Source organism: Equus przewalskii, chromosome 1, assembly GCF_037783145.1.
Source record: "Equus przewalskii isolate Varuska chromosome 1, EquPr2, whole genome shotgun sequence".
NCBI classification, from domain to species: domain Eukaryota; kingdom Metazoa; phylum Chordata; class Mammalia; order Perissodactyla; family Equidae; genus Equus; species Equus przewalskii.
The window spans coordinates 125,316,158-125,331,948 of NC_091831.1; the positions used below are offsets into that span (position 1 = coordinate 125,316,158).

The following is a 15,791-nucleotide window of genomic DNA, read 5'->3' on the forward strand; positions in this document are numbered from 1 at the left end:
TATTTTGCAATTCTAGGTTGGTCTAGGCATGATCAGTATATTAACACATCAATAAGATAAAGATATCTATGGTCTAGATTTAACATTGAATATAAAACAATATTAAATTATCAAAATTAGGATTAGTAATAATATAGTCAATGGCTTTTAAAACAGGAATAAAATTAGGTACATTTGGGCCGGCCTGGTGGCATAGTGGTTAAGTTCACATGCTTTGTTTTGGTGGCCCAGGGTTTGCAGGTTTGGATCCCAGGCGTGAATCTACACACTGCTCATCAAGCCATGCTGTGTTGGCGTCCCACATACAAAAGAGAGGAAGATTGGCACAGATGTTAGCTCAGGGCGAGTCCCTCAAGCAAAAAGAGGAAAATTGGCAACGGATGCTAGTTTAGGGCCAATATTCCTCACTGAAAAAAAAAAAAACACAAAAAGCAAAAAACTAGTACTCTGACATTAGCTTTTGAAGTGTTTAATATTTTAAAACAGTTTTAAGAACGTACGCTTTCTACTCTATTATGAGACAAATACTCTATCCAGAGCACAATTTATTACTACAAAATAAATGAATGTTTAAAAGACAGTCTGTCAATTGAAAAAAAACCCACATTAAAAAAGCAGGTTTCCAAGCCAAGTCAAACAAAACATTTTCTCTTTGACAAGCTGCTTACATTTAAACGAAAACAGGGCAAATTTGGTCAATAATATGGATTGCATATAATAAAAAGGACCTTAGATCATGTTAATACAAGAATCAGAAAAGAGTAACTTCAATTAAAACCACCCAATTATTTAGCAAGTTTTCAGATACAGCAAATAAATTACTCTGTTTTAAATGAAAGTGCTCAGATAAGTAGCTTTTTGACCTATGAGTAAGTCTCACCAGCAGCAATTGCAGCTAAGCAAGAATCTGCTGAAGCAAGGCAAAGCCCCCAAATCAAACAAATGATATTAGTAATCAAAAAGCATTGTCAAAACATATTTCCCTGGTTAGTAGCAGGAGGTTCGGAGCAAATGGCACCTACAGCTTCCCTCCTACTCTGATGGATAGTGTATGGGGGTGAACACACATTCCTCTTACCCACAAAGAACTCCGGTATTTTGCTTTTAACAAGAGGATATTTTCATTTCTGTACCATCTTGTGAAAAAGGCCAGTTGTTATACTATTAAGAATGCACGTCTTTCACTTAAAATCCTCTATTATCCACTTATGTTTAACTCGTATTGGGATTTAAGAATGTCTCTTTATTGAGACAAGTAATATGTCATCATTTTGTTCAGCTAACAGGCCTGACAGACCCTGTCTCCTCGAGTTAAGAACAGTAGATCTCTATTTTGTACATTGGTGGCAAAAGCTGGCAGAATAAATGAGAATTAGCCAATTGGTAGTAAAGGTTTTTAATCCCAAAGATCCAGACTTTCCTTGTACCTTAGCCTTAATTATTCTATTTGGCCAGATGATGGTATATTTTTTTTCAATAAAAGTGATCCCTCGATTTGCAATAATTTCTTTGAATGCCATTCTTATGTATTTTTAACAAATAACATTGCATATACACTATACATCTCTTATGTTTTTGATCCTTTTTACTACTTATCATCTTCGTTATTTGAAACAGATTTTTAACAGATAATCTTGATCGTTACAACAATATCTTGCTTGCATTTTATTCAAATAATTCTTAAAAACAGCTTAAAAAGCCGTTTGGAATAACATCAAGCTTGCCATCAATCAAACGAAAAAATTCCGCTGGCGGTTGTATAAACATCAGATCAAGTCTGATGTCTTCAAGGATTTCAGAGTGAACCATAAAAAACTCCATTAACTTCTGACAAAGAATGCAAATTAATCACAACATGGGGTGAAATGAAATTAAAGGCTCTTTTCTAATCAATGACAAGGCAGGATGAAATATTTGTTACTCTCTCTGCACTCACAGACTGCCTAGGATGTTTGCACTTCCCTTGCAAAGCCCCAAATGTAAGGTGTGAGTACAGATTCACCCACAGTCACTGTTTAGCCCTCCTCCCCACCCCCCACCCCCAGAGCTATCTGCTTACAAGTCGTGGAGATTCACAAAACACACTAATCATCTGAATCTCAGGTGCATCCAATTTGTTATTCACACTCTCCCATGCCAGTGAAAAGCCTGGCGCAGACAGATGCACCAGGAACCCTAAATGACAGTTTTGGCCTCCGGAAGTACGATCACTACAGCAAAATCTAGTACAGCCTCCAGGTGAAATGTCTGGAGCTCCATATGGAGCAGGGAAAATTAACAACAAGATGAAAATCACTGCAGCAGCGGGGAGTCGGAATTTTGAAAAAAAAAATGAAATTTAAAGATGAAGAAAGAGAAGTAATAAATTAATGGGGTGTGAAAACATTCAAAGCTTTACAATACCAGGGGCACTATTTGCTCAGATTTTTTTCCTTTTTCTAACTTCAGGTCATTTTGATGTAATTTATTAACCAAGATCAGGAATTGTAGCCAAAAGAAGAACAACATTTTTATACATGGAAAAGTACTTTAAATACATTTGTATCTGTAATATCTTCACTTTCCTGTGGCATGTTGCTTACCAAATTTCCAAATGCTAGAGTTGGCACATCCCCTGAGAAGTCTCCTTAATGGTTTTACTAACATCCTAATGCAGGGCACTATTGTAAAGTTTGAATGAAGGATGACAATTTTTAGCAGGCAATCTTTTTCATTTCTCCTAAATTATGGTGTCATTAAACAAACCATTGCCCACCATCATGTTTTTTAAGTCAACTGAATTTGTATCTACATGATTAACTACACATAGCTCCAGTCCTTGTCCAGACCTGCACATCTTTCCAGATTATTATTAAAGCTAAATTGTTCAAGAAATTGAGATATTGTTTGCAAGATGTTTAAAAACATAATTTTTTCATTATCATATTGTAGAATATAATATGCTTCAGAGGCACCCAGAATTTAATGTCACTGGGGTCAGTGAGAGCTCAGGGGCTCTCCAGATCCCCCTGTCACTCTGCTAAAGACATGTTAAGAAGAGCAAAAGGGCTCTAGGGAGGGGTCTTGTCATCATCTGCAATGGCACAACCCCCCAATGTTCAGCATTTCTCATCTACACAAGAGGCCTCCCTAGGGCAGAGAAGGCAAACCAGGAGAAGGGCTTGGTGGGGCTGAGGGTAAAGAAGAGCAGTGGTATGAATGGCTAACCAAATTCAGAGTACACAGAGCCAGTCCAAGACCTAACTGTACCCCTTTATCCCTGAAGCAAGATGCCTCGCCTCTCTGAGACTCAGTCTGCTCACCTGGAGGCTGGGAATAATAGTCCCTGCAGGTGGGACGTACAGCCTGAGTCAGACAACAGAAAGCACTCTGGAGCTCGATGTCAGAAAGGTGCTAGACGAATCCAAGATATCATTGCTCTTCCTATTATTAGCTGCAGTAATAGACTGTGCATTTTTAGTGGCTCTTAACAATTTTTTCTATCGAGTCCTAAACCGTATGCCAATGAGGCTATGCAAACTTAAGGTCTAAAGGAAACGAAAATAGTATTTTAAAATAAATAAAAAACCAACCCACCAAACAATGACATTCATATAGAATGATTATTTCAAAAACACTAGTCCTTTAACTTTTATGTTGGACCCAGGCCACTGACTCTCCCTGATATCTTCCCAATACCCCTCCTTCATCTGCGTCCCCACCTGATAACACATTATGTCACCGGCAAGAAGAGGTGCTGCTAATGACGCTGTCAGCAGCACTGATGGCGGGCTTGGGGAAGAACAAGTCTTGAAGCTAGCCTCTCCTCCTCACTTTCCCCTCTGCTCATTTTACACTCTGCTCCAGTTGCAGCTGGCAGATTGCTGAGCACATCCTTTTGCAACCTTCAGTTGGCGATTAGAAATTTTATTTTGTGTTACAGCCCAACATCAGGATCAGTAGGGTGGCCCTTGGTACTTTCCTGAGTGGTTTCATATCCACAATCTTATTTGATCTGTATACTTCCTCTTCTCCAATGGGAAAGATAGGTATTAAGAACCTCATTTTAGAGACAAGGAAACTGAAGCCTCAAAGAGTTAACAAAGAAGAATTAAGGCCTGTGGTGACCAGAGAGTTTGTGGTAGAGCTGAGTTCTAATTCCTATCTTCTGGCTCCTGGTCCAGAGCTCTTTCCAACACTCCACCCTTCTTCTCAACTTGGTATCAGTGAAGCGTACCCAGATCTGGTGCCCTGATTTGACTTAGAGTTCAGAGCAGCAATGCCCTGGCACTGTCCCCAGTCTTGAGTACAGAAGGGATTCAAATCTATGTAATCTTAAGGATATACGAAAGGCTCATGTGTTCAAGGACCAGACCCCCGGATGACAATTGGGATGAGGCAGTCCTCAGTTCGGTAAATAGAACACTGTTTTGACTCTATGGCTGCTTTACAAAGTAGTGAGTTTCCTACCACTGGAGGTGTTCAAGTAGAGTGTAGATGTTTGCTTTCTGATATTGTAGACAGGTTTGATTCAACGATGTCTGAGATCCCTTCCAATCCTGAGAGTCTGTGATTCACTCTTGCCTACTCCATTTGGGATTCAATGGCACCAAACCAGCTGCAGTTCAACAACGAGCCAATCAGCCATTCTGTTTGCCCAATTTATGAAGGGAGGCCATCGCACAGAGTGGTTGGGGGTTCAAATAAGATAATATGGGCCAAAGAGAAGGTATTATCTCATAATCCAATTTCTGTGATACTATAAAAATAAACATTCTTCTTTTGTGCTTTATTTGAGGGCAAAAGGGAGGGTCAGGAAAAGAATTTATCAAGTATTCTTTCCTAATCTTCAGTCTATAGAACAAAGCCTGTAAAATAAACGCCAACTCCACCAAAAGTCATTATTGATTCTAGCAACAAAGCACACAAACTTCTGTTGAAAGATCTGGGAAACAGGCCTGATGGTATCAAAGCTGCTTCTTTTATTTGAAATAAATGTCCCAATCTGATGACAATATTCTATCATGACTTAAGGAATACAGTTTTCCCCCGACTCTGGCATAAAGATTATTGCTAACTAGGGAGCTCAGCACATTAGATTTTCCCACCTCCAGCTGACTGATCAAGTAAATGTATACTTAGACACTCAAGAAAACAATATTGCAAAGGTATTCAGTCTCTTCCCAAACTGACCAGAGCCTTCAAATGCTTCACTTGTCAAATGCAATGGCAATCCATTTCTTAGACTTATCACTTATCAAATCTCACTGATTAATTACTCTAAATATTAGGAATCTCAAGAATATAGCTACATTCTCAATCTTTGGCATTTTTATTAGATGGCTTACAAGTTTTCTACCAAGACTTGTTCGAGAGATACATTATTCAGGGTCTCTTCTCTTCAATTACAAAATTTTAGGGGATTGCATAAATTGGCCAAATAGTGAATTGTTTAAAAATTACTGACAGAGTAATAGGCTTACCAAGATAAATATTCTAATGAGCTATAAATCCTGAAAATGTGATTTTAATTTGATGGGCTACCTAGAGCTAAGCAACAAGGCTGTATATACTAAAATCTCACTAAATGCTAGAATGCATGCCAAGTGATTACATTTTAGAATTTTCTCTTTAAGGAAAAGATAATGTTTAAACAAAGAAGCCTAAAAATTTGAAAAATGAGATTAACATTCTTGAACCTAACAACTTGGAGAATTTCTCTTCCATTTATCTGATGACTCTAACTGTAAAAGAAAAAGGATACAAAAGAGACATTTCAGTATTTGAAGGGTCTTTAAATGCTCACATGGGTACCAGGAGAATTTGCTTAAAATCGCTTATAAAGATGGTGGAGAGAACGAGCCCCATCCTATTATTCAATAACCATGTTTGTGATGCATCTGCATAATCTAACCATGCATAAATTAGTATGTGTAATACAACACTTATTTGCATAATAATAGCAAGTTAATAGATGCTTAAAGAGCAGAGACCAACACCACCTTTAAATCAGACATGCCTCCAGGCACTTTGGCCTGTACAGACCAAGATGCCAGAAAAACAGTGAGCATCAACCAGAGGAAAACAGTCAAACCATTCATTTTTCATCCCTCTAGACATTTCACTTATTTCCCCACACGCACTGGGGAATCATTTTCAAATCACAAAATAGCTTTATATTTTAAGTGCTAGCATCCTTCTATAATAAAAACATTAAAGAAATTATAAAGATTATCATCAGCAATAGTAATACAATGGTTTGTTTTCTTAGCAATGTGGATAGGAAGAGGCAAAATTTTAGAAAGGAATATGTTCAAAATCACACCTGCATAAAATTTGGGGTCCGTCTACTTGCTTAGCAAAAATAATGACCTATTTAGATATTTTTACCATTCATCTCAATCCTTTAATTCAAATAACTTTAATTAAATCCAAACACTCGAATAGTGTATCAAGAACAGGCTGTGCCTCTCCCTCAACCTCAATCTGAGCACATGGTGCTGAGTGAGGATAAGGAAAACATCACCAATGTCACACAAAGGAAGAGCACGATGATGGCTTTCAACCTTTAACAAAGACGAAAAAAATCTGGAGTTTAAAAAAATAAAAAAATCAATAGAGACTTCTAAATGACTCCTTTAAGATATCACTTTTCAATTTAACAGGACAGATTTATTTGTATGTGGCTCAAATGTTCACAATTGCTCCCTGCACCTTCATACATAGGAATGAATGTCACAGTGGCAAACGGCAGTAATGAACAATCTTACCTGAGGATATGGAAACCTCCCAAGAGCAAGCTGGGAAAGGAAATAATATTTGTCTAGTTATAGATTTGCATGCAGGGCAGATCTCCTTAAGACAGACAAGTACTAAATTTCAGAACTGTATCCAGCAAATATAAAAAGCTCACAACCTCGAATGCATGAACTAAATTACTGCTGTAATTACATTAAGAGTTGAATTCAGAATGGACATTTTCAATGGACAGTGTTGCATCTCCAATAAAATACTCTAATTTTAACAACTAAATATTGTCCTTATGTGGTTTCTCTTAGGAATATTCTCAGCTCTATGGGCATTATTCACATTTACATGTGAGCTACAGTTTCTTCTAGACAGAGATATAAAACAATGGAAGGAGACTGTTGGCTTTTCTCTTGTAAAATGGGAACACCTAACTGTTCCTAGCCCACAGCTCTGTAGAGTTTTCAGTTACAAGTATACAGGGAGGGTTATAGGAAGTGAGGAATGGGCCATATGAAACAGAAAATTTTGCCATTATTTCCATTTATCTGTTAGTTTTTTTCATCCATTTTCTATCTATAGTTAGAAGAAAAGAGACACTACTAGTGGGTAAACGGCAATTTTAAGACTGAGAAGTCAGAACTATAAGTTTAAGTCTGAAATTGGGAAAGTGAATCCTTAGAGCTTTTGATTTTGCTTGATTTGTAAACTGCTATGTTTCTAGGCCAGTTACTTAATTTCGGCCTTTGGATTCTCACTGTACAAACAAAAGATTCAACTAGGAACAGGATTGATATAAAGTAATGAGATCAAATTTACCAAACATACCATAACGTATTTAAAGTAAATAGCGGCAAAATTTTGCAACTTCATAATGTGGCCCAGTCTCAGGGCTAAAATCCGTTACACGTATTTGTAACTACTTTCAAAGCAGAATCACTACATCAGGGAACTCTGAAGCTGGAATGGATCCAAGAAAGAATCAATCCATTTTACAGATTAGAACCTCAGAGTCCCAATGAAGAAGTTCCCACACAGTTTATCAGTAGAAGCCTAGCGACTGACCCCAAGATCTGTACCTTAATCCATTGTTCTTTCCAGTGTTGTTACATTGCTTTTCTAGATTTTGAGAAGTTGTGCATTTATTTCAAACACACTGACACTGCTCAAACATTTCTGAACTCCTCTTTTGGAACTGTATTCAGAATCATTTCAAGCAAGAGAAGAACATCTACTTCATTTTGTTAGAATTGTATCTTGGATTTAAAATTATACTCCTCAGATTTTTGCTCCACTAAATTATTTGTTGACTAAGGTTTGAATGCCCTATAGGTATGACCAAAACCCAAAGCCACCTTCAAAGAATAAATGTTTTGTTCCTTACTAAGGATAAACATGAAGTGCTGAGTTTAATTTTCAAAGTTGTAAGACCAGTTTGAGCAACAGCAATGTAAAGGAAAAAAAACCACATGACCAGGAAAGGTGACTACTTTGAAAGAAGCAACACTCATTTGGATGTATAGTTATATATATCTGTTTTGGAAAACCTTGTATGTTTCATTACCTTGCACTCATTTCTTGAATACTCAGAGGTCATTGATTTTCAAGATATAAAGTTATACTATTGTTATTTCATTTGGTGGATATCATTAATCCCTTCAAATATAAATAGTAAAACATTACAACGTAGGGTGAAGGAAAGAGAGTGTGGATATTAACCAAACTCCCTTTTATGGTGTTGTGTGATTATGTTTGTTGTCTATAAACAGTTATTTATTTGGAAGGGGAGGGATTCAGCTCTCCACTGCCCCTACTCCACTCCCACCCAATATGTGCCATCAATTTGCCTCACATTTTGAAAATACAGTGTGTTTCTGGCCAATGAGTGTGCACACCAATTCAGGAGGAGCTACTGTGGTCTATTGTGGCACTAATGGGTGGACTAGGCGTTTGCACCATTCTCTACTGAACTGACAGGCAGTGACAGCTCATCAAAAGCTGTCACCTATCATCACACTCATCTGCGGATTACAAATTTTGCATATTCCTCCATTTGGAGTTAGAAAACTACCAAGAGGAGGATCTCTCATCTATAAAAACCAACAGCTTAATAACTACTAAAAAGCATTTGGAACATTCTATCTCAAGCGCCTCTACAGGGGCTCTGCCATCCAATTGGGTACATGTTCAACATGTCATTAAGGACTACGGAAGAATTCTGTCCACATGGCTTACCAGCAGAAGAAACTTGTCTACCACAGTATATTTAAGATCTAAACTAGCTGGCGGGTGCCAACACTGGCCACTGGTTCTTGCAGTTTAAAGAAGTAAGCAATGATAAATGGAAGGTTTTAAAAAAGAGTGGGATAAGGTGAAAAATATGAATCTTCCCACTTCACCACAAAGCCTCAAATTCTCAAGTCATCACTGTTCTATAGAGAGGACAGGCTACAGCTGACTTGGGAACATGTACACATCTACTCGGCCCCCTCTGTCATGACTGGTACAAGGTAACAAGGGTGGCTGATCATTCATTTCTTCTGTAAGATACCACCATGCAAGAGAACAGAGAGAAATTCAGTACAGGCTGGCCAACTGGAGCCTCTCTGTACCAGTCTGCCTGGGAGCAGGTGGCAGTGCTTGAACTAGTGAACTCACCACTCCTGGGGTTGGCTTTGCTTTGTGTGTACTTTCCTGACATCCTGTGGAATCTCAGGCCTGCCTGTCAACTATAGTCCTGGGAGAACTGCTTCTAAGACATCTTGCATGTCTGACCTCTTTTGAGTCAGAGGATAGAGAACGGTTTCTTGTCCTTGACCAGAGCAGTCAAATAATCATGTTCTCTCACACAGAGTGTCACCACTGGGCTGCTCCAGCAGCAGGCCAAGGATTCCAATTCTGCACCCGTGAAAACTGGCAGTGGCACTATTAGGCTGGCACCACAGCAGTCACTTTAAGGCCCCGCGAGAGGGAGCTGCCTTCCATGTATGTTCCTGTCCTTCTAGGTTTAATGTAGCTGCAGTGTTTATGTTCCACACTATTTTGTCTTATGCCAAAAGAGAAGGAAATATATAGCCAGGGCCTAGAACTCTTTTATCAAGTTCAATTAGGAGAAGGTTAAAAAGGAAAAGGGCTTGTAGCAGATATGCCTGCATGAAGAACAAGTTCTTCATGAGGCTGTCAAAAGTCAAAATAAACAGTGAACCCTTATGGGGAAGAGGGAGCACATATGCTATGAGTGAATATTTCAGAGACAGCTGGACCTGGGGCCATTCTGTATCTTTTACCCCAACTGGTCTATTAATCTACTTGCATTTCCCCAGTTTTTATTGTCAAGGTATTATAAATTAGGAAACTTACAAAAGAGAGTATGTAATCTTCTCTGAAATGGCCTGCAGATATGTCACTGTACTAAATGTGTTTCAGATTTAATGAAGCTTTAATGTCCTTTTTAATTTTGCCTGTTTCTGTATCACCAGGGGTCGGGCAAGGCAATCAGCACTCAAGAGGGTGGTTTGGTTTAAAACTAGGAAAAAACTCATTTGCTTATGAGTTGCACTGTATTTTCTTAATTAAATTTACTGACTAAAATGGTTTAAGTTCAGCCAACCAACGACCTTTGTGTGTAGATTTAGATTTATAAATAGGTTAACAGTTAAAGAGAAAAAAAAGAATCACAACAAAGCAAACAGATTAGGGCTAAGCCAATAGAAATCTTTGCTCTCTTTAACATCTTTACAAAAGAAGCATTTAAATATAGGCAGCTTAAGTCCAGTTTTTAAAAAAGTATATTGAAAGATGTGGACCCACATAGACGCCAACAGTTCATCAAAGGGCTCTCACGTCCTTTTCATCCCCAGGAGGGGAGCGGCTCACACTGTGAAATATTTGGAAAAGCTTTATTTATTTTTCAGGGGGTGGAGGTAGAAATGAGGAAGGGAGAGGATTCTATTTAACGTTAAATTTAAAAAGTGTATTTTAATTCCAAATACTTAAGATTCAGCAAACTGCTAATACTCTGTTTACTGTGAGCGATTTACTATGTAAAAGGCAAAAAAAAAAACTCTGAAAACATTTACAGTTGGGAATACATTTAAATAACAGTGAACTACTAATATTTTACTATAAAACTAGAACTGTTGCTTAGTGTCATCTTGGATTTGTCCAACCATAATCTATGAAATACTCTTGATTTAGCAGCATTTGAATACGTTGGATTTTACAATCTAAATAACAATTATACGTGTGTGGGGGTGTAATCCTAACAATTACCAAATATAGAACAATTGCATGATAGAAACCTTCATATTTTAACAAAAGTTAGGATAGAAGATAGCTATGTACAAAGAAACAACAATAGCTTCTGTTGATTTGGGAACATGTACACATCTACTCGGCCCCCTCTGTCATGACTGGTACAAGGTAACAAGTCATGATTATTATTATTATTGTCACAATAATAAATGATAAAGAGATAACATACATTGTAGCCAGAAGGTAAGTACAGAACACAAACGCAGGATATGTTTTTGGTGATCAGGTCTCCTACTGAGAATAGCAACAATGTGGGAATAGTTTTAAATTTACTGTTATACTGAAGAGCACTGGGTTTTTTTTAGTCTTAATTTTGACATATTCTATGTTTCTCGACGTAACTGCAAATTGAAAATAAGCATTTTCAATACAGGCAGTGATCTAGCTGAAGGAGGACTTTATAGTCTGAAATGTTCTAAAATTTGTTCTTAACTACCTTGTGCACATTTTACACAATTAAATTTCCATGCAAGGATTCTGCACTGCAGTTAAACCTTTGTTTTACAGAAATGCAGCAGCCACTTTGGAACACTCAGACACAGGGAAACTTTAAAAAATCAGACTTAACTACTGGATTACATAAAATTCCCTAGGTGAGGTTTCATCCCAAGACCAATTTACACAGTCCTAAAGAGAGAGTTTAAATCATCTGAAACTATGCTGGAAGAACCATAATAAATATTAAATACCTCAAAATCTACCCTACGACTTTCCTTTTCTTCCCATGTATCAATTTCACTGTCCTCTTACTGAATGGTTTAAAAACAATCCAAAGGATATAACAGCAATTTACCAATGTTAAAGTGCTTCGGAGGTTAAACTGACAACAAAGAACACAGAAACAGAAAGCGTCTTGAAGTAGGATTTCAATTAAACGTGGAGGATTTAGTAATGCAGGACCAAAAAAAAAGGTTACAAATTAATTTAATCTTCTGCCTATAGTTTGCAGCTGCACTCCAAAGTGTCTAGGGCTTAAGAACAAAGCCTTGCAAGGCCTCGGAGTGAGGAAAGCTTCAATTTTTAATGTATAACGCCATTAGCTGATAACTTGTGGAATCTGCAACCCCTGCGGAGGGGCAGAAGTGCGAGTAACAGAGACTGATGAAGTGACATATTTGTGCATGTCTAGAACTACGAGGAACAGGGTTATTACTAACACCATCAGGCCCAACAGAAATATGCCCTAATAACCTTTGGGACCCTCCACATTATCAGTTTTCACTACATCAAATATATTAAAATCAAAACCTAATTCACTTTAATTAAAGAAAATTAGTTTGTTTTACTATTATTGTTTTAACTTGCATGATACTATAATACATTGCAAATTAAAGATGGGATAATAAATGTAACAAAAACATCAAACTGTATACACCTTTCCACCCAAGCTTGGTGACATTAGCTTATCACTGGTCTCTTTTTGAGGAAATTCAAGGACACCATCATTAAAAGTGGTGTAGAAACATTTCATTCGAAAAAGAACACAGTGAAACCATGCATATCTTTTCCTTATTCAATTTATACTTCTTTTCACATAACACTTTCCTATAAACTCTAAGGATTTCTTTAACACAAACAGAATTATGACCCAATGGAGGCACCAGAAGCTTAATTAATTTGCCCAAGGTTACACTGTAGGTTGGTGACAAAGCTTGTTAAATTACTAGGAACTCTGGACTATACAGATGTTTTGGCGATGGCAAAGGACCCTGTCTGCAGAAGCCCCAGAGACTTCTAGTGCAATGGGCGAACCATTGCAAACAACTCATTACACCTGCACAGAAAGCGCCAAGTGCTTCTGAGAGCTCACAAATAAAACGTTTTCTTTGTGTAGAAAGAGCCTAAATGTGAGGTTCCCATCAGGAGTGCTTCTAAGCAGGTGCCATTATTTACAAAAGAATTCCTCATCCTCGCCATAGTCCACTGATAAAAAGAAAATTTATTTTAACTTAAGGAGCCCAAACACAGTAGCACAAAGAAATCAAGCACTTCCCCATCATTCAGAAGGTCTTGCATTATATCCCACAGATTACTAATAATAGTGGAGAAAGGACAGCATTACAAATAAATGTTTCTAATAGAGTTTTTTTTAAAATTAGAAATGGGCTCATTACAGTGGACACTTAAATAGGGAGAGGCCAACAGTAATTCACCAGTACAATATCCTAATGCTGTTCCTTTAATTGCTTTATTTGTTTCACTGTTAAAAATGATTGCTTGCTGTAGCCTAACCACAAATGCTGAAAAGCATGATACATTGAGGTCTCAACCTGGGCAAACTGTACCTAAACTTACACTTTATTGCAGCTTAGTTCACAATCTTCACCTAATATAGGGTTATATCCCAGTGCAGCAGGAGGATAAATCATCCCGGAATATTACTCCGGCAAAGTTTAGCTCTGACTGGAGCATATGTGCTTTCGAGCCACTGAAGCAAAGGCCCATAAAATACACTAATTACTGGAAGTTATGGTCACTGAGTGATTGATAGTGCTCTGCAAGGCAACTTCCTCATTTTCAGCTCTTCTGACGGGGCTCATCCGCCACATAGCAATTATTAATTCATGACCCGCCCCTCAGGCACTAGTACCTTTACTTCTAATTCTCCTGCTAGCAAACTACAGCTACAGCTGGACACTGTCTTTCTTCATTCTAATGGCTGGGTAAGGATGATAAAAAACAGATTTCATGCTAAATGCTATTGTTTTCAATCTTTAAATGTTGCTTGGTCTTTCTAACCCTGCTGTCTCGAAACACATAATTCTCCTTCCTCTCCCATTAGGCTATTTCACCGGCATCACTTTCTTAAAAAAGAGTGTGTGTGTTTATATGTGTGTATATATGTATATGTGTTTGTGTGTGTGTATATATATCAATCTATCTATATTAGACTAAAAACTCTGACTGAATAATTTTTTGGTTGTATACTATGGTTTAAATTACATATATTTTTTCAACTAGGCCATAGTAAATATGAGGCAGCTAACTGATTAAAAAAAAAAAAGGAAAAAAACTCTTCCATTTAAACAGACCCACTTTTGTAGCTTTGAAGACACTCATTGTTCCAAAGTGATTTCTATCAGTAGCTCTAATCAGAGCAAAGCTAATTAAAATATCTGGGTATATAACCAAATCTCTAAAAGTCATTTAAAAACAGCTGCAAAGGTCTCTTCGATGGTGTTCTGCACATTGAGAGGAAATTTAGTGAGAGACTGAATTAAAGAGAAAGTCCAGTCATGACGGATGAAAGCAAACACTTTACCTTTCTAATACAAAAATAAGTGTTCTTCAAATTTTTGCACAACTCAAAATGCAATCCTGAGGGTAATTTCCCCATCTGGAATCTGAGATGGTGTAAGAGAGGAATAGATGGAAGTCCAAGCTCCCTATCCTTTCTGGACTTGGTTCAGATTGTTCCTCCTCTTCTGTCAGGAGTTAGTTCCAGAGGACAATTTTAGGACCAAATTCACATTAGTCCCTGTCCGTATCATTCCCTGGCCATCTATCACATCCCACCTGGTGACAGTTCCTAGTGTTCTGCATCGTTGTGTGTCTGTAATGCCTGGCTAGTTCTAACTTGTTTAAGGGTAAACTCTAAGTCATAAACGTTTATATATTCTCTGTGATGTGAGAAATAGTATTTTGCAGTAGGCAGATAATAAGCGTTTGTTGATTATGATGATCCCATGATGGTGATGTGAGGTCTCCCAGAGCCTGGTCAGTCTGGTGGTACACGGCTTGGTTGTTTCTACGCTACAATACTTTAATGAACGTAGTACACAAACTCTTCAGTATCGGGGTTGATAGTCTTAACTGACAGGGCCCTCTTACACATCACTGCTTAGAATAATCACTCTCACATATTTAAGCATTATGATTAATTTAGATGGCTTATTTCTTATTAAAGACTAAAAGGTCACAAGAAGGGAAAAGATTAGAGTTAAGTGTCTCCAAAATCATCTCATGTGCTTAATTTGATAACCATTTTAATCTTCATAGTAAGAATTAAGAAATGACACCCTTTCAAAATGTTTGTGTAATGCTGACCTGTGTCCTCTGACAGTGGGTGACTTTAATCATGATCACCATCCCTAGAGACTTAGCACTGGGGACGTCTCCATTTCCAAACTGCTCACTGGAGTCATGCAGCTGTGAGTACCTGAGAAAACATCAGCACACTGGGGTATAGTCTATCAAGCTCAACCTAATCTACACTTCTATTTCTAGACATTTCAAGGTCAAGGAAGTCATAATCAAGTAATATTCTCACACTCACACTTCTGGCCTCTGTAGGTGTTGCTGCTCCTGTGAGAAAGAATGAGAGAGAGCGAGCGAGTGAGAGAGACAGACGGAAGGACGGATGGAGTGGCCACCCCCACCATGCATGCAGGCAAAGCCATCTTGGATCTTCCGTTCTTACACACCATCTGACTTCACCCTCACTAGAGGCCACTGTGGATACTACATGGAATGGTTGAGCCTTGCTAGGATTCCTGATCCACAGAATTGTGAGTAAATAAATGGTCGTCATTTTAAGCCACTAGTGTCGGGTAGTTTGTTAAGCAGTCACAGATAAGTGAAATGCTTTGACATTGATATCAGCCGCCCCTCTCATCTGCTCAGGCCTCTATGCTTCCATTGCACTTTTACTTCTCTTTGTCCCTACTGGTCAAGGAGCTCCTGAGAGCCAAGTCTGTATCCTTTCCGCCAACAGGGCAGCACTATATAAACGTTTACTGATTAGATGGAAT

At 38.0% G+C, this 15,791-nt stretch overlaps 1 protein-coding gene across 14 annotated transcripts in view; it reads right to left on the reverse strand.

Annotated features, from left to right (window-relative positions):
* Positions 1–15,791, reverse strand: part of MAP2K5 (mitogen-activated protein kinase kinase 5) — a 245,186-nt gene that overhangs the window by 73,741 nt on the left and 155,654 nt on the right. For 9 of the 14 annotated variants that reach the window (XM_070622868.1, XM_070622901.1, XM_070622915.1 and 6 more), the window contains exon 17: positions 6,750–6,779. The exons of the other annotated variants lie outside the window; for them this stretch is intronic. In XM_070622868.1, coding sequence (XP_070478969.1) covers positions 6,750–6,779 — 30 coding nt within the window. The remainder of the gene's footprint in view (positions 1–6,749; positions 6,780–15,791) is intronic. 14 annotated transcript variants of the gene reach the window in all.